This window comes from Rattus norvegicus, chromosome X (assembly GCF_036323735.1).
Source record: "Rattus norvegicus strain BN/NHsdMcwi chromosome X, GRCr8, whole genome shotgun sequence".
NCBI lineage: Eukaryota > Metazoa > Chordata > Mammalia > Rodentia > Muridae > Rattus > Rattus norvegicus.
The window spans coordinates 156,372,175-156,395,970 of NC_086039.1; the positions used below are offsets into that span (position 1 = coordinate 156,372,175).

Genomic DNA, 23,796 nt, shown 5'->3' on the forward strand with positions numbered 1-23,796 from the left:
CCAGGTCCCCATGCAAGAGCAATAGGTGCCCTTAAGCACTGAACGATCTCTCCAGCCTGAAGTGTGCCTTTTTCAAAGGGATATAGAACCTTCTGTTTTTGGTTCTCCCAGGAAATGGGTAACTATTCCTTGAAATGAGTTCTTTCATGAAACCCAGTCTTGAGACACTTTCTAAACTAACACTATCTGATATGCCAGCTATTAGCCACAAGTAGCAATTTAATTAAAATGAAATTATAAATTCCCTTCTTTGCTTGCACTGAATGTGTTACAAGTCCTTGGACTGGCTGCTAGCTTCCCTATTGGCTAAGGAGGTATAAATGTTCCCATTGCTGTCTTGTGGTACCATCTCAGTGTGGATGCAAATCTGACATGGGTCTTAAAGCCATCTGTACTGTGCTTCCCTGTGGTATTCAGACACTAGTTTCAAAAGAAAGGCTCAGGTTCTCTGAGAAAACCTGCCAGAAATGAAGCCCTCAGGGAGTTCTGGGCACTCATGAGCATTTGAGGAAATGTTCTTTGATTAGCTAGTCTGATTGGAGGGCTTAACAGCTGAGAACACTAGATTTCAGGATGGGTTTGAGTGGTTTGCCTCTAGGAATGAATGTGTTCCATTGTTGAGATGTGGCCAGCCATGCTAGGGGCCACATCTTATTGGTGTGATAGTCCTTGGGGATTCTGCTCCATAATCATTGTGCCCTGTGTCTGGTTCTATGAGAGCAGAGAGGAAGCTAAAGTGCTTCCCACCCTCACATAGCAAATGTACTTCACTGTGTTCATCAAAGAATCCGCTGCCACTGAAGCACCCAGCTGGCTGCATCCAGCAGCTTGGAGGCTGTGAAGCCAGGCTGCATCTCTCAGGGCTCAGCCTCCAACTTTGACCCTACCCTGCCCAGCCTGGCTAAGCAATTCAGACTTAGTCTCCACTTCACAGGAGCCACATGGGACTGGAAAACTTGTTCCAGCATCCTCAACAAGATGCCACTCAAAGTCCCTGCCACCCTCTCCCGACTCCTTGAAAGGGAGTAATGGAAGCAGATGGACACTCCAAGTTAGTCCATCCATGCCTTGGAAAGTCCATTAGTACCAAAGCAATGCTTCCCAAGGGCCAGCTCAGGTGCCTACATACTTAGGAGCATGAAGCCCACCAAGTCTGAGCAGAAGGGTACTATGTTAAGAATGGGAGGCCATAGCTGAGAGGCCCAGGAAGCACTGTATAAATAAGTAAGGTATTCTCTAGGGTTTCTCATATCGTTTTGTTTGTTTTTCATGACAGGATTTCTCTGTGTACCTGTGGCTGTCCTATAATTTGCTCTGTAGACCAGACTCGCCTTGAATTCAGTGACCTGCCTGCCTCTGCCTCCCGTGTTCTGGGATTAAAGGCATGGGCCACCACAGCCCAACTGTTTTGTTTTTGGTTTTTTTTTTACATTTGTGTTCTTCTTATTAAAAAAAAATAAATGCTTTACACAGACACAATCTTTATTTTTGTACTATTAAAAAAACACAGAATAAAATATGATGTAGGTAGCTCCTCTCCACCCTATTGTATCACCAAAGTACAAGCCAGTTTTCCATTCTATTGGACTTATTTCTGCTCTCTTTTCTCTACATAACCTATTTATTTTTCACATTACTGTAATTAACCCACGGGCTCAATTGTGTGATCTATTTTTTACTTCACATAAGCATTTTCTTTATTAATATAATCCCTTCTTAAATTAACTTTTTTCCAAAATGGACACAGTTTAATTTGTTAAAGTACTTACCACAAAAAAAATGTCTACTTGAACTGTGCCACAAAGAAACTGCAAATGATCACTCATTCATCTGACAATTATTTATCAGGCCCACTGATGTATCAGGGCAGTAATTACAATTTTTAATGGTTGAATAGTATTCTCTCAAGAGATTGTAATTCACTTAATTATTTGGCTATTTTTAGAACTCTAGGCAGCAGGATTTGTTTCCCTCTTTTGCATGAGACTCTGCTGAGCATCTTGGGGCAGAACATTCACCCTGTCCTGAGGAGAGGACCCAGACAACAGTGCAGCCTGCCAAGTAGCTCTCCAGAAGGGCTTCTGAATGTGCCAGAAGGGCTCACTCTCTATAACCTTGCCAGCTTTAGGTATTCCATAAGTATCTAGGTCAGATAACACCTACTCTTCTTTATCTTCAGCTAATTGCCATTAAAGGTGAACATTTTCTACATGTTTCTAAATTGGATCTATTTTGGTTTTAGTAAATTACCTGGTCTTAACTTTTATTTATTGGGGTTTTCAATTTTTTATATGTTTTACTTAAGAGAATTAATTCATATAAGGGAAATAATAGTATGATATATTTATGGCAAAACATTATAACCTCTTGGTTCTTTGTCTCGATTTTTGACCACTCATAAGATGAACACTTTTCTGATGCCTCACATGGAATCTAGGGTTATAGAATCTCTTCTTTTATTTAACATTTTAAAATTTTATGTGTATGTGTTTTGCCTGTATGTCTGTGCCTGGTGCCACAGGAAGCCAGGAGAGGGTGTCAAATCCCCTGGAATTTGAGTCCCAAATGGTTGTTAAGGTTCCATATGAGTGCTGGTAACTAGACCCAGGTCCTCTGTAAGAGCAGCAAAGAGCATCCAGTGATTTTAACCACTGAGCCATCTCTCCAGTCCCATTACATGATTTCTTTACAAAATTCTAAGAGCTATCAATTCTAGGTTTATTCACCCCACTCCTCATTTGTAGTTACGTTCAAGATAATTAAAACATTTTATTTCTGTACTAGGGATTGATGCCAGGGCCTTGGGCATGTCCCCACTGAGCCACACCCCCATGCCTCCCTATCCATTTTGATTTAGAGTTTTAAATTTATTGCCCAGACTGGCCTTGAACTTACAGTTCTCTTGAACTTACAGTCCTTTTGACCTCAGCCTCTCCAATAGCTGGAATTACAAGTATGTGACCCCATACCCAGCAAAATGTTAAAGTCTCTAATCCAGGAGTCACTTTCGTAAACTGTCAGATAGTAAATATATTCTAGTGTGCAGAATACATGTTCTCTATCACACCTGCCACACTCTTTATGGGAAACACAAACAGACACAGACCATATGAAAATGAACAGGTATGACAATGTGCTAATAAAACTTTATTCAAAAGCATATTTTGCTGGATTTGGCCCTTGAGCTGTCATTACTAAACCTCATTTCATGCAAAAGAAGTTAATTTCAGGAATATGAGGTAAGAAAGCAATGTGTGCTCTCAGTCAGGTTGCTAGCCACCACTCCCCATTTCCTTTATCAAGTTATTTGTTCCTTAAAGAGTTTGTATTGAATCTCTCATCTTACCCCCAAAACAAACCCCATTGACATATTCTATGGCTTCATTGGAGTTCCTGGACAACAAAAGCACAAATAGAGCTTCCTGACTAAATAACAGAAAAGCAAGGAGGGAATCAAGGAAGAGGAGAGATGAGGAAGACTCTGTGGCCATTCCATTTCAACTGATGCCCACCTTGAATGGTAACCACTAGCCTCTTTCTCTGAATGAACATGTTTGAGAATGAGCCATCCCATTTTCCCTTTCTGAACTCATTTGGGAACTTTTTTATTCCCTAGACTGTCCCAGAACTCGGAATTCCTTTCACACTGGTATTTTGCCACAAACCAGAACCAGGTTATAAAAATATGTTGACGTTGCTAAACTAAAGTTTACATGGATGAATGGCCAAGGCCATGATGGTGGTGTGGGGCATAACAGAGCGAGGAGGGATTCTTGATCCACATTAGGCCATCTCTACTGAAACCATTTGGTAATAGCAGAGCACAGCTCTGTTTCCAGGGCAGACCTAGGGTTCTATATCACATCTCAGACCTCAACTGACTGCCTCTTCTGCCAAAAGGGTCTTTTCCTCTCCCCATGGGCTTCATCTCCACTTCTCCCAGTAGACTATGGGACTACCTTGGCTTAGAGCCATGGGTCTGGAACGAATGACTGTGGTCCAGGAATAACTGGTCCAGGGTTTGAGATTCCTAGGGAGTACCAGGAGGGAGGCTGCCAGTGGGAATGGGAACCTAGTGTGGAAAATGAGGGAAGGAGGTATGTATGGTACATGGAAGGGACAGACTCTGTTCTCAGCACCTCTCCCACACAATGTAGTCTCCCTTGTGGCCCGTGACTCATTGGCTCCCAAGCCCAATGAACAGTGGCTGGACCTTTGTTTGGAAAAGGCCCTATCCTGGGGAACCGAGCAAGAATAACCACTACAGTTTATTCTTTGGGTCCAGGGAGGAGAGAGGGCCAGGCCTGGTGGTGGGGATTAGCTTCCTGGGATCCTTGGACTGATCCAATGGCCCCTGGGAGGTCCATTGGGCTGTCTGGGCATGTACCTGAGTCCAGAGAAGAAAGAACTCTTTGGCTGCAGGCTGTGTCTCTGCTACCCTTCCATAGAGGAGGAACAGAACCATATCGTTAGAATCACCTTAGGGGATGAGTGGAAAAAAATTCTACATGCCTATCTCCCAAGGAGAAGCTTTTTGCAACTACACTACCCATCAGTGCCTCTCCCAGTTCTCAGCCTCATGAGGTATCTATGAGCATCTATGGAACAAGTGGGGAAACCTAGAGGAGGGCCCGGACTGAGCCCATGGTAGGCTCTGCAGCCTCCTGAGGGGACATACTTGGACCCCTGACTTAGTGTTCGTGGCTACCCAATGGACACTGCAGAATCTTTGAGGTACAAAGCTCAATCCATGACATCCTGGTGGCATCCAGGCCCTGGGTGACCTTCAGGTTTTGCCATCACAGCTGGTTGGGATTTGTGAGGCTGCTGGGATTGTATCTGGCAGCCTTTCAGATGACCCTCCCTGGGCTCTAGCTTCTAAGGCATCCTTTCTTGGGACTACCATGGGTCACTGGCCTTTACTTCCTCTGTTACTGCATTTGACAACAGGCAGCAGTTTTGGTCAACCTAGGAGAGCGATGCCTAGACCTAAAAGTGCTGAGTCGTTGCTTCTGGGTCACAGAGGTAGCAGCAAGAGTTGATTCCCATATCTAATATGTCTCTATCCCCATCATTCTTGCCCTCTCCTCTGCTAAGAATATCATGGTCAAGGATTTTTCAAAGGGAAGAAAGGTAGCTTTGAGACCCATGTAGCCTCAGACTTCCACTCACTGACAAGCCCATTTTTTATAGCTCTTTTTCTACATGGGATTGGTCCTCTGGGTGAGTAAGTTAAATCACAGAAGGGGCCCAAATAGGCTACTTTATGAGCATTTGGGACTCCCATACGTTCAGCTCCTGACCTTGATGCCAGTGAATCCCTCCTACCCTGACCTCTGCCTGGTGGCCCAAGGATTTCAACCTGCTTCCAGAAACAAAGCCCCTACACATAGGGCCTGTTTCCCCAAGAGGACACATTCATGTCCTGGTAGTCTTCTTATCTAGTCCCAGCTTGTCCTAGCTGAAAGGACTCAACCTAGCCTGTAGTGCCAATGGATTCCAGCTGTCTATAATTTCTTTAATTACCTGTTTAGGTCTTGGCTATTTCCGGTTGCTAGGCTGACTCTGAGATTGGACTGGTACCTCAGTAGACAGCAGAGCTAGGAGATTTGGGTGTCCCTCCTTCCAGCAGGGAGTTTTCTGGCTCTAAAGAGCTGGAGGACTAGAACCTGCTGCCTCCTGTGCTTTCACAGGAGGCTTTCACAGGAGGCTTTCACAAAGGCTAGCTATGGTGGATTTGTGTCTCCTTGCCTCTCAAGAGACTACAGGGTGTCCCAGCTGTCTGTGCTTTAGGGCAGGAGGGAAGTGGGGGCCAGCATGTGCAGGACGCGTGCGGGGGCGGGGCGCAGGGCTGGCTTGGCTCCTGCTGCATTGCAGCTTTCTGCCCGCACAGCTCGCTGTAATTGGATAATTAGTGTCATTATGCTTCCTGCCTATCGGCTTCTCCAGCTCCTGCTCCCCAGCTCTCTCCTTTTTCAGCTTCTGCCTTCTCTGGCAGAAAACAAATGACTGTCCCCTTTCTCCATGGAGAGTCATGACCCCAGTAATCATACTGCATGGTCCTTTCCAGAGAGGAGTTTTCAAGTTCCCTTTGTGACCCAGAGTCATTCAGCAGTGTAAGAACCACTTGTGTGGGCATGTTGACTCATCCCACAAAAACATTCCAGGACCCCAGAGTGATGTGGGATCCAAGTAGGCCTAGGGATGGCCCCTAAAATGGGAAAACATCCTGAGAGGCACATCAGTCCCATCCTGGTCAAACAAAATGTTCTGACCTCAGCAGTGAAGCCTGGTCCTGCTCTTTGAACTCTGGGGCCTGGCTGATATCAGCTTCAGAATAGATAGAGGTGGAAGGTTTGGGAAAGACACATGAGGCAGAACTGACAGACTGAACAAAGTCCTTGCCCTGCCCTGTTTTTCTTTCCCTGGCCTCCAGAGAAATGGATCAAGCACCCTGAAGACTTGTACTGAGTGAATACTAACACAGCAAGAAAAGATGAAGTCCTGTTTCCAGGGAGGCTGAATGACTCTGCAGCCAGTGCTTGATCTATAGAAGGACGCAGCCTACCCAGTCACTTTATTAACTATTTGAATTGGTTCTAATCAGGTGTCCATTGCTTTCTTGGATGTGTTAGGCAGTCACTTAGCAAAGGAGCCATACAGAATTCTCTGAAGACAAGTTTGCATGTGCTTCTACTCCTTGCTGGTGATATGACTTTGAGTAAGTTCCTCAATCTCTATACCTTAGATGCCTGTACTCCACAGTAGGTATCCTCATCCCTTGACATAGAGCTTCATTGTGCAGAACAATAATAATCATTCCCACAATGCTTTGGTGCACAATACTCAGCACAGTCCCTTTGCTTGGCTTGGCTTGCATGTGACAGAACTGACCTTGCATCGCTTTCTTATAGTTCTGCCTTCTCCCTTCTGCTTTGACAAGAGCACTCATGACATTGACAAATAATACAGATGAGAAGGAGTTAGGTTAAAGGTGGTTGCATACAGGGAACCATAATGCTATTTAGAAATTCCTGGAAAGATTGGGAAGCCTCCTAACACCCCATGCCTAAATTGGGCACATAGTGAAAGGGGGAGGTTTGAGTTTGTCCCTCTGAATCTTCAGTCGCTTCAGCTTATGGAGCTATCCTTTTTAGTGGAATTGGGAATAATAACAGCTCTGTCAGCAAATAAGTTCATTTCTGGCTCACATAGAAGTCTAGTTGTACAACCTGTAGCTGGTATGATGACTTCTTTGTATATAGGTATCTGGGCTCCTATATGATACATGTAGATCCATATGCAAAATGACACAAGAAAACCATTACCACCTGATCCTCACACCAGCATTTCAGCAAGCAGGATAAAGAAGATCAGAGGAGAATATGTCACTTCTCTTTCACGCTTCAACTTGAACCTGGAAGTTGTTCCTGTCACCTCTATTTATATCCCATTGGCCAGAGTATGGTCACATGGTCATATGTAGCTGCAAGAGAGTCAAAAGAATAAAGTCATTGACTAAACAATAAGACATCTAGCTAGGAAAATATCATATAGTCTCTTCTAGAACCTTCTTAGGGTCTATTAGCACTTCCCAAAGCCATTTTGGCACTAGGGGTTGAACTCAGGGCATCATGATAGCTAAGCTGTGTCCCAAGCCTACTTTTACTTTTTTATCTTGAGACAGAGTCCCACTAAATTACTCAGTATAGTCTTGAATTCATTCTATATCCCAGTCAGGTCTTGAACTTTCAATCCTCCCATCTCAGCCTGCTAAGCACCGGGAATTAAAGGCTTTAACAAACCACCAGGCCCTGCTTCCAAAGCATTTTATGTATAGAATTCAACCATCTTGAGGCTAGGCTTTACCCCAAGTGATTAGACCATCCCTCCTGAGGATGGACTGGGCTTGCTACTCCCAGGAAAGTTCTGCCAGTAGCTAAAAGGGAGGGAGTACATACCTGCTCCAACCATTTCCAAGTAAGAAAGCAATTTAGGCATCATAACAGTAGGCCACTTGTTTAGAATGCTTGGATCAGGGGGTCTACCCCTAGCACCACAAGACTTAAACAAAAATGGTCCAAGTGGATGGGCAATAATGGTAATAGCAGCCAGCACATAGCAGGAACAATGAACACAGACTGTGGGATGTGCATAGGGTATACGAGGAAAGGGATTACCCAGGATGCCATGTCCCTGACAAGGATCTCCCTAAATGCTCGTTTCCACATGAGCAGAATGGACTGCTGATTTGACTTGTCCAAGGAGTGAGATAATATGACTTGGGATACCACAAAAGACCACTCAATCTCCTCATCTACCACCTTGGATACAAGTAAGAAAAGTGGCTTTTTCCTTTTAGCATTATAGAAAACAACACATAACACAAAACAGGACATCTCCACCATTAGAGCCAACAGGCTTGAAGCATGTACCACATCCTCATTGCTGTGCCACCACCAGCACCATCAATCTCCAAAACTTGCTTATTGTCCCAAGATGCAGCTCAGCCCCACTAAACACCAGCTCCTTATCCTCCTCTCTAGCCCCCAGCACCCATCATCCTACTGCCTGTCTCTATAAAGATAGTGACTCTCAGGACCTCCAAGAAGTAAAGCCAGACAGGCTTTGTCCTTTTATGTCAACCACATTATAGCATGTGTGGGAGTCCCCTACCTTTTAAAGGCTGACTGATGTTCGTTCCATTCTAGGCAAATGGAGAGACACCCAATCTGTTTGTCCCATTGAGCATCTGTGGACATTGGGCTGCTTCCACTTTTTGGGTATAGTGAATAATATTTTTGTGAGCATAGCTATCCAAGTATCTGTGGGTCTTGGTTTTCTACTCTTAGGAGATGAGGAGCTACTGTAATATGGTGCTGAATGTTTTCAGAAACTGCCATGTATGTTGCATTGTGGCTATAACACCTATCATTCTTTCCTGTGGCCTATTCTGACTGGAGAGCTTGGAGCCCTACCAGAACCTATAAAATAGGCAAATATATGGCCACAAACTTGGCTGGGAATGGGATGCCCTTGAAAGGTGTTTGATTGGGTGGAGGTCACAAACCCCCTTTTGGAGTGGGCAGATTGCTAGGTGGGAGGGTCATTCAGGGCTTGCCTGGGCTTCCCTAGGTGAGACTAAAGTGATTGGTCATCAATTAGATGTTGACCTATCCACAAACAAGGATAGAATTAGGCATTGTCTGGAGCCCTACAATCCCTAGGATTCTGGGTGTGGGTTTTTCTGGGATCCATAATCCTTGATTGGAGCCTCTATGGGGACTTCTTTTCCTATGTGCATCTGTCTTTCCTTGGGATGAGAAGGGTCCCTATCACCTTGCTGACAGCCCCCAGCCAATTCTTCAGGTGTCCTTGGTAGACTTGCCTATAAGGGCAGGACTTAAGGCAGGTGGATGCATAAGCAGGGAGGGGTATGTACCATGGTGGCGGTTGACCCTCTTCTGTTGTTATTGTTTTTGCTCAAAGCTGTTCTGGGCTTAAAGCTATTCTGCGGCTGCAGCAGCAATAGCAGAGTGTGCACAGATTGTACCAGGAACAGGGGGAGGGCAGAATGGAATCGGAGGGGGGGGTCTGTCCCTTTAAATCTGTTTTCTTGGTTTTATTTCCTCCTCTGTTCCCATCCTCCTCCCTCAACCAGCAAAAGTGGTGGGGCTGTGAGGGCCCAAGAGCTGCAGTGACAGTGTCTCTGAAATATTAATGAGGCTTTTCTCTGCCTGGATCCTTCCCTCCCCCTCTCTGGCTGCATGCTGGCCTTGTCCTTGGGTGGTCACCAAGGTGTATCAAGCAGAAGGGTGGGGCAGAAGTGGACAAGAAGGAAAGGGCCCTGTGGCGAAAAGAAAGATGTGGGAAATCAAGGGTTAAAGCACAATCCCCAGGCTCCCGAGCCAAGCCTGTATCTGCCCCCATCATGTAAGACCCAGGAGTGGACAGCCAGCTGCCCTCCTCCCAGACTTTCTCCCCACCTGCTCCCTAGCCGGGCCCCAGGCCCCACCCAGTGTACAAGTGTGGCTGGGATGTCTGACTATAAGACAAGAACTAGGCCTCTGCTCCTATTCCTGGAACTTCTCTCTCTACTACATGGGGCAGGCTGGTGTTTTCTAGGTGTCTGGAGATAGAGAGAGGCTGGAGCCTATTAATTCAAGGACTGTCCCCCCACCCCACCCCCCGTGAGTCACACTGCTGAGCCCTAGTCATATCTGGAAGGAGAGTCCTAATTTGGTGAGTCCATAGGGAGATACTAGTGGGTGGTGAAAGGGCCCAAGGTAGAAGCTTGTGCCAATCAGCCCAAGCTTCTGCCCCCTGCCCATCTAGATAGACTCTTGCTTTGGGTCCTGGACCTGGCTGTAGCACCAAGACATTGGCAAGCCCAGGAGCCATATACTGGATTTTTTTCCCAGGGAAACTGCTCTTGTCATTCAGAGCCCAGAAACTAGGAAGCAACCTGGGACTGGGACTTCCTGGCCTGCAGCTAGTGCCGGTGTCCAGTGGTATCTACCCCAAGAATGGGGACAGTACTTGGTGGCCATATGTCCCATTACTGGTATGAAACATGTGTTCACACAGACTTGGCTGGTGCTAGGTAAGGGCAATTCTGGACTGTTTCCAGTCAGTATAATGAATTTTAATGCATTTTTAAAGTTCTGACATGGGGGATAGCAATGGATTTTTCTCTCTATTGCTTGACCCTTCTTAACATGAGGCTGGGCAGCCCCATAGAGCAAGTAGAACAAAGGGTTCTACCTGAGCCTGTTGGGGAAGCTTCTCAAGGGTAGCAACAAGGTGTCTTAGTGTGGGCAGCGAGGACTCACCTCTAACCATCAAACAAAGCTTAACACCTAAGGTCTTTGGTCCCATCTGAGCCCCAATTCCCCCTGTGAAAAAGATATTGTGCAAAGTGAGCTGCAGTAAGGGTTGGTGGTTTTTGTTGTAGTTAGTGTTATCCCACGGACATTGACAACTCAAAGTTTAGTGTTAAGAGTGGGGTCACAAGAGGAAACCCAGAGGGTTCTTCCCTCAGGAACTGCTCAAGGAATGCCTAGGCTCAAAGGAAGCAAATATATGAGACGGGGAAGAAGAAGGGAGGGGGAGGGAAAGAGGAAGGGAGGAGAGGGGAGGGGGAGGGAGGGAGGGGGGAGGGAGGGAGAGGGGAGGGGGAGGGAGGGAGAGGGGGAGGGAGGGAGAGGAGAGGGGGAGGGAGAGGGGAGGGGGAGGGAGGGAGAGGGGAGGGGGAGGGAGAGGGGAGGGGGAGGGAGGGAGAGGGGAGGGGGAGGGAGAGGGGAGGGGGAGGGAGGGAGAGGGGCGGGAGAGGGAGCTAAGAAGGAAGAAGCTTGGTCAAGCTTGGTCAAATCTGGTCAAGCAGATATGAGTCAGTATGTGCTCCATTTGGGCCTCAAGGGATTAAAATGTCCAGACCTCACTAGAGGGAAGAGTCTAGAAAGCATTTTGGGTAGGTGATGGGTCTGGACTTGTGCTATCTTCTTCAAAACCCTACTATCTTCTACAGTAGCAGCCTGTTGACAGTCACACAGTGAGGGTAAGCTGAGCCAGAGAATCCAATGCAAGTTTCTGCTCTCTCTCTCTCTCTCTCTCTCTCTCTCTCTCTCTCTCTCTCTCTCCCTCCCTCTCTCTCTCTCTCTCCTTCCCTCCCTCCCTTCCTCCCTCTCAACTCTACTCTACTCTACTCTATGATGTTGATGTCTCTCTCTCTCTCTCTCCCTCCTTCCCTCCCTCCCTCCCTTCCTCCCTCTCAACTCTACTCTACTCTACTCTACTCTATGATGTTGATGTTGGCCAATTTGTGCCAGGCTGGAGCAAAATGCCAGAAGGCCCGAGTGCCCCTCTGTGGAGGATCTCAATTCAATTAAGGTCTGAAAGGTGAAAGAGCACAGAGATGGTCCATTCCCCACCCTTTTGATGCCTACAGGCCATTCTCGGCAGCCAGCCCAGGCTGGAAAGTCTGTCAGGCCTGCAGAACTGATAGGCCAGGACACTTCCGTTCTTGGCCATTTCAGTGATGGCTGCTGTCCTTATTAAAACTGGGGGAGGCCATCATCCAGGTTTATAGACAACCCAGGGATGAAGAGAACATATGCCTTCTGTTCTCTCCAGCAGCCAAGAGTCACTCAAAAGGGCCTCCCCTCAACTGATGCCCTCTATCTGTCCTGTGGCCTGTTGGGTGAATGAAGATGAGGAAAGTTTGAGTAGCCACACCTTCTGGCTTCATGCTGTGCAGGATAGTGCTGCTACCTTCCAGAGCTCCAAGATTTTCCCCTCTGTGAACCAGGCCCCATTCACTAATTTCTCCAGCCCCATCGTCATCTGGGATAGATCACTCAGTGCATTTTTGGCAATTCAGTGGTCAACAATGTGTCTCAAAGAGTTAAGGATGCAGGTAAATGTATTTCCTATTTATTCATGGCTATGGCCAGCCCTGGGAAGTAGGAATGGACTATGGGATCTTGGGCTCAGCAGCAATTAATTATGGCTGGAAAACTAACTGGTAAATACATTCTAGAGAATGTTCCACAGGAACTTTAACTAATGGAAGCCTTTGGAGGTCAACAGGTGGTGACAAGAGAGAATGATGTGTTTTTGGAGTTCAGACATGGTCTCTGGTAGAATGAGTGATGGCTGGTGTGGGGCATAGGTCAAGGTCAGAGGGGGGACTGGAGATTGAAAGTGCGGCAGAACCAACATGGATTTTAGGTAGACTTTCCTGGAGTGGTGGAGCCTAAGCCAAAGAAGGGGTTTCAGGCAGTGTGGCAACCAATTGCTAGCCTATAGGGAGATCTCTGTTGATAGACAGAGTGTCAGGTTTGTTTAAGGAAGGGGATGAGAAAAAGGGAACTATCCATGCCTGCTAGTCAGGGTGTTGGGGGGATACTGAGATGGGAAGGGCAGTCACAAGGAGCAGGGGTGCTGTGAGCTCCAGAAGTTCCTCTGAATACAAGGAAGTAACATGGCTTGACCTCGTCAGAAACAATGGCCTTACCTCCCTACCCCGGGTCCTTAACTATGAGTCATTGAAGGTCCAGCCATCTTCAGCAATAACAGCATTCCAAAGTCAGGAGCAGCTCTACACTGGAGGTCAGGAACAGGGAGGAGGAGGCATGACAGAAACCTGCCAGTTATGTTAGGGAAGTCCTGGCCTCCTTCAGGACTCCTGGGCCTGGGTAACTGTAGCAATGACCTACAGGTACCTGCTCTGAAGAACATGTACCCATCTCAGAGCCCAATAGGCTATTCACTTCACATTCGAAGCCTAAGAGCTCCCCCATCTCCAGGTGGTCAGAACAGCTGAAAAGATTAATGGAGTAAAATCCTTCATCTGGCTTCCCTTTTCCAAAGAGTCCCTGTGGAGTCCTTAGGCAACTTGGCTGGGAACATGCAGGTCCTCAGATGGAGCACTGGGAAAGCTCAGGGCAAATAGGCCCTTACCCATGAGGGCATCAGAGCCTGAGACAAATACTGGCTACCCTTCCACAAGCGCTGAAAGTGCCCCAGAACCCGTGGGGCTCCTCTCACATTTTCACTGAAGAGTACATGATTACATATAGCTTGTTGATCTGGCCTTTCCTAGCAGCCTTGCCTGACTAGGACCTAAGAAGCTGACTCATAGTTGGGCTGTGCTGGCTGAAGCCTGTGCCTACCCAGACAAATCAGACCCATTCATCTTCTCCAGAAGCCAGCAGGCTGGGGGTGGCAGAAGTAGAGAACAGAACTCATAACTGACAGGTACACTCAACTGCCTATGCACTGGAACTTCAGGGAGCAACTGGAGCTCAGGTCAGAGAGATGGAGGTAGTCAGGATATCATCCTAAGCCAAGGTCACCTGGGGTAGGTGTTGAGAGAGGCAGCTATCAGTTGAAAGCTGACATAGCTACATTGAAGCAGAAGTCTCAATTTTTTTTCTGGCTCTGTCATTTCCCTTAACCAAGGCTCAACTTCTTGTGCCGACAAGAGAGTGATATTTATCACCCCCTCCTAGGTGGTTGGCATGGCACATTCACAGAGTGCTGGTGGAAGGAACACACTCTGCTCAGCTTCCCATGGGTCCACTGCTTGCCCCTGGCATCTCTGAGCCAGTGCTTCTGGCTGCTGCTGCTCAGCCAAGCAAAAGGCCCACAGTCCCTGCCCCTCCCCCAGCCCTGCTTAGCTGCTTCTCCTTCTTTCAGTCTTTTCTTCTCTTTGTCCTTCCTAAAGGCATTCCCTGAAACCCCAGGGCTTTGAGCCTCTGAACAGAACCTTATTTCTACAGCTCAGCCACACAGAGAAAATCAACTAGTTTAGTCTTGTTGATCTCTAACACAAAAAGCCAGTGCCAGCCAGGTAGTAGATGCTCAATAAATATTTGTTAGATGACCAACTGGGAAAGGTGCATGGGATTGGGAAAAGATAAGGAAGTCATCTTGTATTTGCCATTTTCTTCCCATGTCTCCTAGAAGTGAAGGCTGCTCCATATAGAAACTGATGAAACGATTAACACTCAGGTGCCCAAATAGTGAAATGGTGACCATTTGGGAAGGACATTTTCTAAGTGCACCCCTCTCCCAGCCACCACACCTTGTTGATGGCACACACACACTCTCTTGAGAGTTTAAGTTCCATTTTAGGAGCATGAGCGGGAATGTTTCATTGCTCCCTAAAGCGTCTGTTCTTCCTCTAGGTGTGATACTCTCAGTTCATAGTTCAGAGGAACTAACCTAGAGAGCAGAGGCCATGGAGTTCACCAGCTCTATTTTAGCTGCATGAGGGCCTTTTTGCCTTTCTTCTGGGCTTCAGGTTATTTTTTCCCACCAGTGATTCTACATCAGAAACCTAGATGGATTTCTGAATTCTGATTTTGAGGGGATTGTTCTGAACCAGGAGTTTTTCCCCAAGGGTGAGAGGCCTAGTCCAGCCCAGCATGTTGTTTGCTGATAAAGGCTAAAGCCTTGTGCTCTGGGGGAACAGATGTGGCAAGTTTGGTACATGGCTTTGAGGGGGGGAGGACAAGTCCAATGGGGCCTAATGGCTGCGTTCAGACCCCATGAAGGCCAAAGATGCAGCTCCAAGGGGCAATTTCCTAGGTAAAGTAAGGTCCAGTGCTGCAGAAGATAAATATAATAAATGTAATAGGCTCAGGAAGCCCAACAAAGGGGGAGATTGTATGATCTGGTAGTGCTCTGGATGTTTTCAGAAAGGAAGACCATAGCTCCTTTGTCATCTGGATGTGGTACCAGTGTGTCATCAGAGTTACTAGTGACCTCTGTTTGTTTTGGGCTTTCTCCTGTGTGCCCTATTCTGGTCCCCTCCACTTTCATTTCCCTTGCCCCTATCCTCCATACCCTGTCCATTCCTCTTTACTTCTTTCCCTACCTTCCCCCTTTTATTTTCTACTCTCTGCTTGCCACTGGGCTTCCTCCCCTCCTTCTCCGCCTACCCCCAGGTACTCTGAGGGCCACAGAAAAACCCTTTACACTCAACCTTGATAAGGAGCCCAGCTGGCCTCTCCATAGCTCAGTCTATCCCCTGGAACCCTGAACAGCCCAGTCCCGAGCCACTGAGGGCTGCTGGGGATTTAGAGCAGAGCAGTGGGCACTGTTTAGGCAAGAACAGGAAGTAAGGTGACAGGGTCAAGTAAGAAGCTAGTGATGGGCACTGATCTCTTGTGCATATGTACTGCCTTCCTTCCAAATGGATTTTCAAGTGGATTAAAGAAACAGTAAGAGCTACCTGGTGCCTCCCCACCTAACAAACCCTCTACCTCTGGATGGTCATAATAGGCAGGACTTGGGGGGGGCATCTATCTGGTGAGACATGAGAGGTCAATTTGGCACTTGTAAGTGATAAAGCACACTGAATGAAGATGTGCAGAGTAATCCCAGAACCCTGGTCCTTCATTTTTGTCTGAACCAGTCTCTTGGCATCTTCTTTCTTCCTTTTCCCCAGGTGTTCACACTTAGCTTCTTTCCCACCACCACCTTGCCTCACCTCAGCACTGGGATCATAGGTGGCCACCCGTCCCTAGCTATTACTGAGCTGAGGCTACACCTGTGAGAAGGCTGACAGACAGGATGGGTGACATGGCGAACAGTTCCATTGAGTTCCACCCCAAACCCCAGCAGCAGCGGGAAGTGCCTCATGTGGGTGGCTTTGGATGCACGCTGGCAGAACTACGCAGCCTCATGGAGCTCCGAGGTGCTGAGGCACTGCAGAAGATCCAAGAAGCCTATGGGGATGTCAGTGGGCTGTGTAGGAGACTAAAGACCTCACCTACTGAAGGTAAGTCCACCAAGTTGGACAGGGAAAGGGAGAACCTAGAAACATGGGGTCTTCTTCCCCTTGGGGCACACTCAGGGCTTGTGATGCTTCTGCTATGGCTACCTTAAATGGCTCTGTGTAGGTAAGACCTAGTTGACCCATGAAGGACACAGAAACTGGGACCCTGATGATTACCCTCTGCTCAGACACTTTCTCTTGACTGGAAGGTACTTTGTTCAGGGAGAAATTATCATCCATTGGGCAACTAAATTTTGAGGGCATGAGTTGAGCCCTCATCCATACCTCTGTGATCAGTCATTTTCCACCCTACAAGAAGAAAAGAGAGGAAAGGGCAGATTAGGGTCACTAAAGGTGGAGGGTCCAAATGGAAACCCTGAACTTTCTAAGAAACAGAGCAGTGCCAACAGTCTCCTACCAAAGGAAGAGGAAACCATGGCCTCTGTCTATTTATTTGAGTTCCATGTGCTTAAACTTGAGCTCAGTTAAGAGGAACCAGAAAAAAAAGGAGATGCAGTGTGGAAGCCCTTTGGAGCTCAAGTTTAAGGGGTCATCTCCATGGGAAGGAAGGGGTGGTCTAAGGATTGCTCAGAAACATTTGAGTCTTGTGAGAAAAGCAGACCAAAACTAGGGCCCATTAGTCATATTATCCGTGGAAGTGATTGGGACTGGGGTGATTGCCCAGTAGGTGAAGTGCTTGCTGTACAAACATGAACTTGTGAGTTTGAGTTTTCAGCTCCCATGTAAAAAGCTAAACATGGAGTGTGTTCCTGAAGTCAGGGCACTGAGGAGGCAGAGATAAGAAAATCTGTGGGGCTTGTGTATCAAGTGAAAGACTCCATCACAATTAGGTGGAGAGCAACTGAGGAAGACACTAGACATTTACCTTTGGTCATGAGCATATATGAGCGCACACACACACACACACACACACACACACACACACACACACCCATGAACATAAGTGACAGCAATAACAGGCTGTCCCAGAGAGGTAGGAGCCTGAGGCAATGCAGGTTTCACACCAGTGAGCCTCTGGATGAAACATGGTGAGAGTACTGTAGAGTATCCAGAGTTGAGGTCTGACTGCCATCTTGGGTCCTCAACTCCCTGGTGCTGGTATCTTCTGTGGTAAGACTAGGATCACCTAACTCTAGTCCCAGATTTCAGGAACTGGGATCTTTTCAGGCCCATCTGACACTAGCTTGGCAGGGTACTGGAGCTAACCCAACCTGATGCCAGGTCTGCTTCTCAGCCAATGCTGATTGATTTTATCAGCTGCCCATTTAGTTGTGAACTTTGGTGTACCCAGTCCTTCAAGTCTTGGCTACTACCTGGATTCCTCCTGCTTCTTGGATGCCCTGTCCTACCCATCACCAGGCCTTGCCCATTCTTGTACTCACTACCTCTAGACTCCTTGCTCTGCCCTTATCCAACCCAGAGCCTCTAGGGCACACACCAGATGCTCTTACTCTAGCCTTGCCCCAAGTGACTTGAAGAAAGCATCATCTTTCCATAGGCAGTAGTGCATGGGCCCAGTAGTAGTAATGGGAGCATTAGAGACAGGGGAAGGTAGGCCCATGGGCCAGATTAAGAACTCAAAGTATAATGTCTTCCCTGGGCCATCTGAGTCTTCTTAAACTAAGCTGTAGAACTACTGCACCCATGGACAACCTATTTATCCTGCCTACACATGCCCTCGAACACACTCAAACACAAACACACACACATGCAGGCATTCAGTCACCAGCCTGAAGCAGCATTCTGTCAGGGCAGATGGCTGGGCTCCATGCCAAAGGATCTTTCCTTCCTTCTCCTTGCCCACCCTCCCGAGGACTTAGGGCCTCTGAGAAAGCTGTGGTAGAGGGCTATTTAGCCACAAGAGCTCTGGACTCTCCCAGATCAAAGGAAGCAGATGGGCTTCAGCTGGCAGCTCTTCGCTCTGCCTGTCAGACCTTGTTAAATATTTAAAATGTCAAGGCCCCTGGGAACCTGCCCGATTCTGCCACAGAGCTCCAGTGCTCATCTGGTGCCTCTAAATGGGGTGGGTGTAGAGAGGAACAGGTGCCCAGGTGGGTGGTTCAGCCCCTGATGGGCCTCTGAGACCCTAAGTCTGCATGGCAGCTCAGGGACCAGCCCTTCCCCCCGGGCTACTTGGGTCCAGCTGTCTGAAGCAAGGAGCAGGTGACTCTCACTCCCCCATTTCCTTGGCTCAGCAAACCTTGAGCAGGCAGGCTCCTCAGCAGGCCTTCTTAGAGGGAGGGGCAGGCTTAACTGTACTCCCGGCCCTGTGCCAATCTGCTGGAGCCCAGAAGGGGCTTGACAGAGGACAAGGGGCCAGGTAGATGTGTGGCATGTTGGTGGAGGAGATTTTGGCAGTTATTGCACCATTCCACTAATCTCTTAGCCTCTGTAGAGATTGAGAGGATTCCAGAACCTATTCTAAAGAAAGGCCTAACTGCTGCTCAAGAACCTTGGGGTAGGTTGGTAAGGGGGCTCAGTGCCATGCTCCTGTCTTGTCTGCTCTCCACAGGCAGTCCAAAGAAGGAGGGAGCAGATTAGCTGAGAGCCAACACAATGTGGTCCTAATCCAATTCTGATGGCATCTGGCCTCTGCTCTGAGCAGTCAGCCCACATGTGTCCATGCCAACCACCCTGCCTCTGTCCCCATGTCTTGGACCTGCTAGGTGGGCATGTGCTTGGAACCAGAAGGGCTATGGCTAGCTGCCTTCTCTACCACACACAAAACATGGCAGTGTGGCAGCTGTTAAGACCCCCAATTCCACAGAAAGGCCAGTGCTTCAGGGTCAATCTGAAGGCAGCTGCCAATGTCAGGCAAAGGAGATAGGGAAGCATTGCTGCAGTAGGAAGGATGATCCAAGGCCAAGGGCAAGGCAGAGGAGGGGAAGGGAGTGAGTTCCCAGGGGAAAGGACCTAAGGGCCTCACTGGCCTTGGGGACAATCTGGGCATGTGAAGTAAAACAGTCTGCATGTGAAGCAGAGTCACATGGTGCCATGGGACTCATGGACTTTCTAGAAGTTAGAATGGGTCACTTCCCCTCTCTAGGCGCTCCAGGCCAAGGGCAGTGTAAACCCTAAGTGTCTAGGAGCTCAGAGTTCTAGTTCTGGTGCATCTCTTGTAATGTCGCATCTCTCATAGCTCCTGCAGTTGAAGGGGGAGAAGACTTAATCTGGAGGGAAGGCTGCCCTAACCCAGCTTGGTCCTTGTCCCCACCACTGCTACCACAGAAGCTGAAACCTCCAAGACACCCTACTGGGGAAGCTGTGGGACTTCAGAAAGAGGCCTTTGGCTCCAGCAGAAATCTGAGCTGCCAGCCCAGGCCAGAAAGAGAAAGGCAGGAACAGCTGTAGCCCTTCTGGGTGGGAAGGACACTGTGTGGCTAGATGGTGTGGACGTGCCAAGGCTGTGCTGGTTATGACTTTTGCTCTTCTCAGTCCTTCCACTTCATTCAAGCTCCAACCTGATCCTCTGCAGAAGGCCCACTGCCAGCACTTCCTTATTGGTGGTTGGTCTGGGACTGAGTCTTATAAGCGTTCCTGAACTCAGCCTGCTATGCATGCCCCATGGATTGGGTGACCCTTTTTCTCAACACTCAGCTCCTTCTGTAGGTGGTAGAAGTCATGCCAGCGACTACTGGTGGGAACTTCAAGCTGCCATTCATCCATTAGGTGTCAGTATGGAGCTGGTCCCTTAGGGGCATAGAACTGAAGTCCTAGCTAGGTGCCTTAAGAAAGGGCTGGATCAGGCTGGAGGGATGGCTCAGTGGTTAAGAGCACTGACTGCTCTTCCAGAGGTCCTGAGTTCATATTCCCAGCAACCTCATGGTGGCTCATGACCATCTGTAATGGGATCCGATGCCCTCTTCTGTGTGTCTGAAGGCAGCTACAGTGTACTCACATACATAAAAATAAATAAATAAATCTTAAAATAAATAGCCTGTAGAGACGCCTTCCAGACAAGGTTAGGAATGTAGCATCATTTCACTTGCCTGAGATCTACATAGAGGTTACCTTCAGGGCCCTAAAGTCTGGCGTTAAGGCCCTCTTCGCCCCTGGGCCCTGCTGTCTGAGATGTCTAATGCTAAGACTAAGATGGCATGTGCTGGAAGCTCTCTTTCCTCTCCCTTACTTGTTCTCTGCATTGACAGTCTCCTTAGCCTCAGCCATACCCATTTTTCATTCTCAGGGATGACAAGTGGCAGAATTGAGGCTGGCCACTGAACTTCGCAGAGCATCTCTAGGTGGAAGTTCATGCAGTCTCCAGACCAAAGCTCATGTTTGGCCCCAGGGCCGAGCTCTAAAAAGGTGTAAGGTATAGGGAATCTATGTGCCTGGGTCTAACCCTAACCCTAACCCTAACCCTAACCCTAACCCTAACCCTAACCCTAACCCTAACCCTAGGAAGTACCCAGGCACTGTGAGCATTGGACCTTGGCTCATCCTCTCCTCAGCCCTGTGCAACCCTGTTGTCCTTTCCTGGTGCTGGTCCTTTTGATCTCCACTAGAATCCCCCACACACACACACACACTGTGAGGCAACCTCTATGCACAGCCTAGAGAATTAGTTTCCCAGGCCACAGCTTGGTATGCAATGGCACAGACCTCTACCTTTTCTTCTCTTTGCTGACTCTATATTTGCACCTTCCCAGAGTCTCCTCACCAGATAATCTTCTGAGTAGGTCTCTGAACCTAAGAACTTGCTCTCACACTCATTCTCTCTACTCCTTCCTTGAGAAATTTCTAGAAAGTAGACCTCCATCCACCTCCAAAAGACTTTGCTCTATCTTCTTCAACAAGCTATTCTTCTAGACACTCCCATGTCCCTGGTCCCTGGTTCCCCTGTGCTTTGCTCCTTTTTGCAAGTTAGGCTATGTGGCTCTTACTGACCTTGAAAACAGTAAGCCATAGAGTGGATGGCAAAGGTCCAGGGGCTGCTTCACTTTTAAGGTGCCAGTGTCACAAACACTCAGTCTTATCCTGAAGACCTTTGTGGGGCCTAGTTCACTCTGTAAGATACATAGAATCTAAGTGTTAAGAAACAGACAGCTTGTCTGATCCCTTTGGAGAGGGCCCTGGCCATTTCTTTGGCACTTGGCATAAAACTTGGCTAATAGTACCTGGATCCCTTGATTGGTGATCTTCTCACAAATCCACTGAAGCCACCTAGGTATTGGTTCACCCACCTACCACCCCCAACCTAGGAAGCCACTAGCTGCTGTCATAGCTACCGTTTGCCATGTACCCTCCCCATGTTGGGTATTATAACTTCTCAGCAAACATCTCTCCCAGATAGCTTAGACATGGAAGTGATAGCAAACATAGAAGGTGCATGGCCTGGGCTAGTGTTTCAGCAATTGAGACATCCCACAGTCCCAGAGCCTCCCTCCCTAGGCCTATTGTCCTACAAGTGCATCAAAAAATTGATAACCTTCTTTCCTAGGCTACTATCCCTTCCTTAGGCTAGGCACTCCCTGTGAGGGCTGTACTTGGTCCCCATGCTTGGTCCTGGGGCTTATAGTACCGGGCCTGTACCACTCTGTCTACTCTAAGATCCACTCCAGAGTTCCAGAGGAACAGGCTTTGGTCAGAGAGCCATGAGAGTCACTGTCACAGCAGCAGCAGCAGCTTAGTCAGGAGTGCTTAATGGCAGCAAGGATTAGCTGGTATCATCTTCTTCTGTACTTCTGCCACTTTCCTGGGGCACTGTGTAGGCCTGGCAGACAACACCAATGACTTGGAGAAACGCAGGCAGATCTATGGGCAGAACTTCATCCCTCCAAAGCAGCCCAAGACCTTCCTGCAGCTGGTGTGGGAAGCCCTGCAGGACGTGACTCTCATCATCCTGGAGGTGGCTGCTATCGTCTCCCTGGGCCTCTCCTTCTATGCACCACCTGGAGAGGAAAGTGAAGGTAAGGGGTAAAGGTTCTGGGCTGGGAACAGGTCCTAGCTCTTGGCTTCCATGACTTCACCCCTTCTTCCTTTCTGTTGTTCTTCATCTTTGGACACAGCCTGTGGGAATGTGTCTGGTGGGGCAGAAGACGAAGGAGAGGCCGAGGCTGGCTGGATAGAGGGGGCTGCCATCCTACTCTCTGTCATCTGTGTGGTGCTGGTCACAGCCTTCAATGACTGGAGCAAGGAAAAGCAGTTCCGAGGTCTTCAGAGCCGAATTGAGCAGGAACAGAAGTTTACTGTCATCCGAAATGGGCAGCTCCTCCAGGTCCCTGTGGCAGCCCTGGTGGTAGGGGACATTGCCCAGGTCAAATACGGTAAGTATACCCATCTTCATCTGCTCTGCCAAGAAAGCCTGAATACCATTTCTGAGAAGGGTGAACCGGAGGAACTCCTCCCATGCTCAGACTCCCTCCCCAGTAGTGTGTGTGTTTTCACCCAAGAGGGCCTGAGATTGGCACATAGGGACTGTGAGGAGGGTCAGAAAAGGAATTTCAGACACAACAGTGCCCACATTGGCCCCATAGCCTCTGAGGAGGTCTTCTCCCACTACTCCAGCACACAACCATTGTCCCTGTTCCATGAGAGTTGGACAACATGGTTACATGTGGATGATCCATCTCAAAAGAGGAGGCTGAAAGAGCACAGCTCCCAGACCTTTCCCAGATGACAGGACCTCCCCTGGAAAAGGCAGGAAAAAGCAAAGGTGGGGAGGTTCTTGGAATCCATAGCCTCTGGTTCTGGCTTGGGATGGCCTATAGGAGATCTTCTGCCTGCCGATGGTGTGCTCATCCAAGGCAATGACCTCAAGATCGACGAGAGCTCCCTGACCGGCGAGTCGGACCATGTGCGCAAATCAGCAGACAAAGATCCTATGCTGCTCTCAGGTGAGGAGCATCTCCCCACGTAGCCAAGTGTAAGGTTACTTTGAAAGCCATTTGGCCCAGCACCCCCAGCCAAGTCATCCTTCTGGGCTTGCCTTAGCTAGGTTCTCCCTGAATAGCCCTGTTGTTTGGGAAGTCTGAGAATGCCACCCATTGCCATGAGCAGGTTACTGAAGGCCTGGTGATGTGGTTCCAGCCATAGGGCAAAAATATGGGCCTTCCCTGCTCAAGAGGGCCCTTGGTATCATAAATAGGACATACTGAAGGGAGGACTTTCTGGGGTCAATATTGTGCTCCTTCCACACCCAGACTAGAAATGACCCAGTGAGGGCTTTGTTCATTTTCTAGAAGGTTCTCACTCAGCCTACTTTTATCTCAATGGGAAATGGACAGAAAAGCCTAGATGTAGGGGCCAACAGTCACACTGACTTCTGCAAGACCCATACTTGCCTCAGGGAAACCTCAAAAGCCAACCTATGTCCTACCAGGCTGTACAAATCTCTCTTCGTTCCTCTGTGTTTCTGTGCCAGGCACTCATGTCATGGAAGGTTCTGGAAGAATGGTAGTAACAGCTGTTGGTGTGAACTCCCAGACAGGCATCATCTTTACATTGCTTGGGGCAGGTGGAGAGGAGGAGGAGAAGAAAGACAAGAAAGG

The 23,796-nt window shown here is 48.3% G+C and overlaps 1 protein-coding gene across 19 annotated transcripts in view; it reads left to right on the plus strand.

Moving 5' to 3' along the window:
* Positions 1-23,796, plus strand: part of Atp2b3 (ATPase plasma membrane Ca2+ transporting 3) — a 96,504-nt gene that overhangs the window by 4,593 nt on the left and 68,115 nt on the right. For 18 of the 19 annotated variants that reach the window (XM_063279857.1, XM_039099540.2, XM_039099541.2 and 15 more), the window contains exons 2-6: positions 15,956-16,288; positions 22,018-22,215; positions 22,315-22,572; positions 23,017-23,142; positions 23,670-23,795. In XM_063279857.1, the coding sequence (XP_063135927.1) occupies positions 16,081-16,288; positions 22,018-22,215; positions 22,315-22,572; positions 23,017-23,142; positions 23,670-23,795 (916 nt within the window). In that variant the 5' untranslated portion in view covers positions 15,956-16,080. 19 annotated transcript variants of the gene reach the window in all.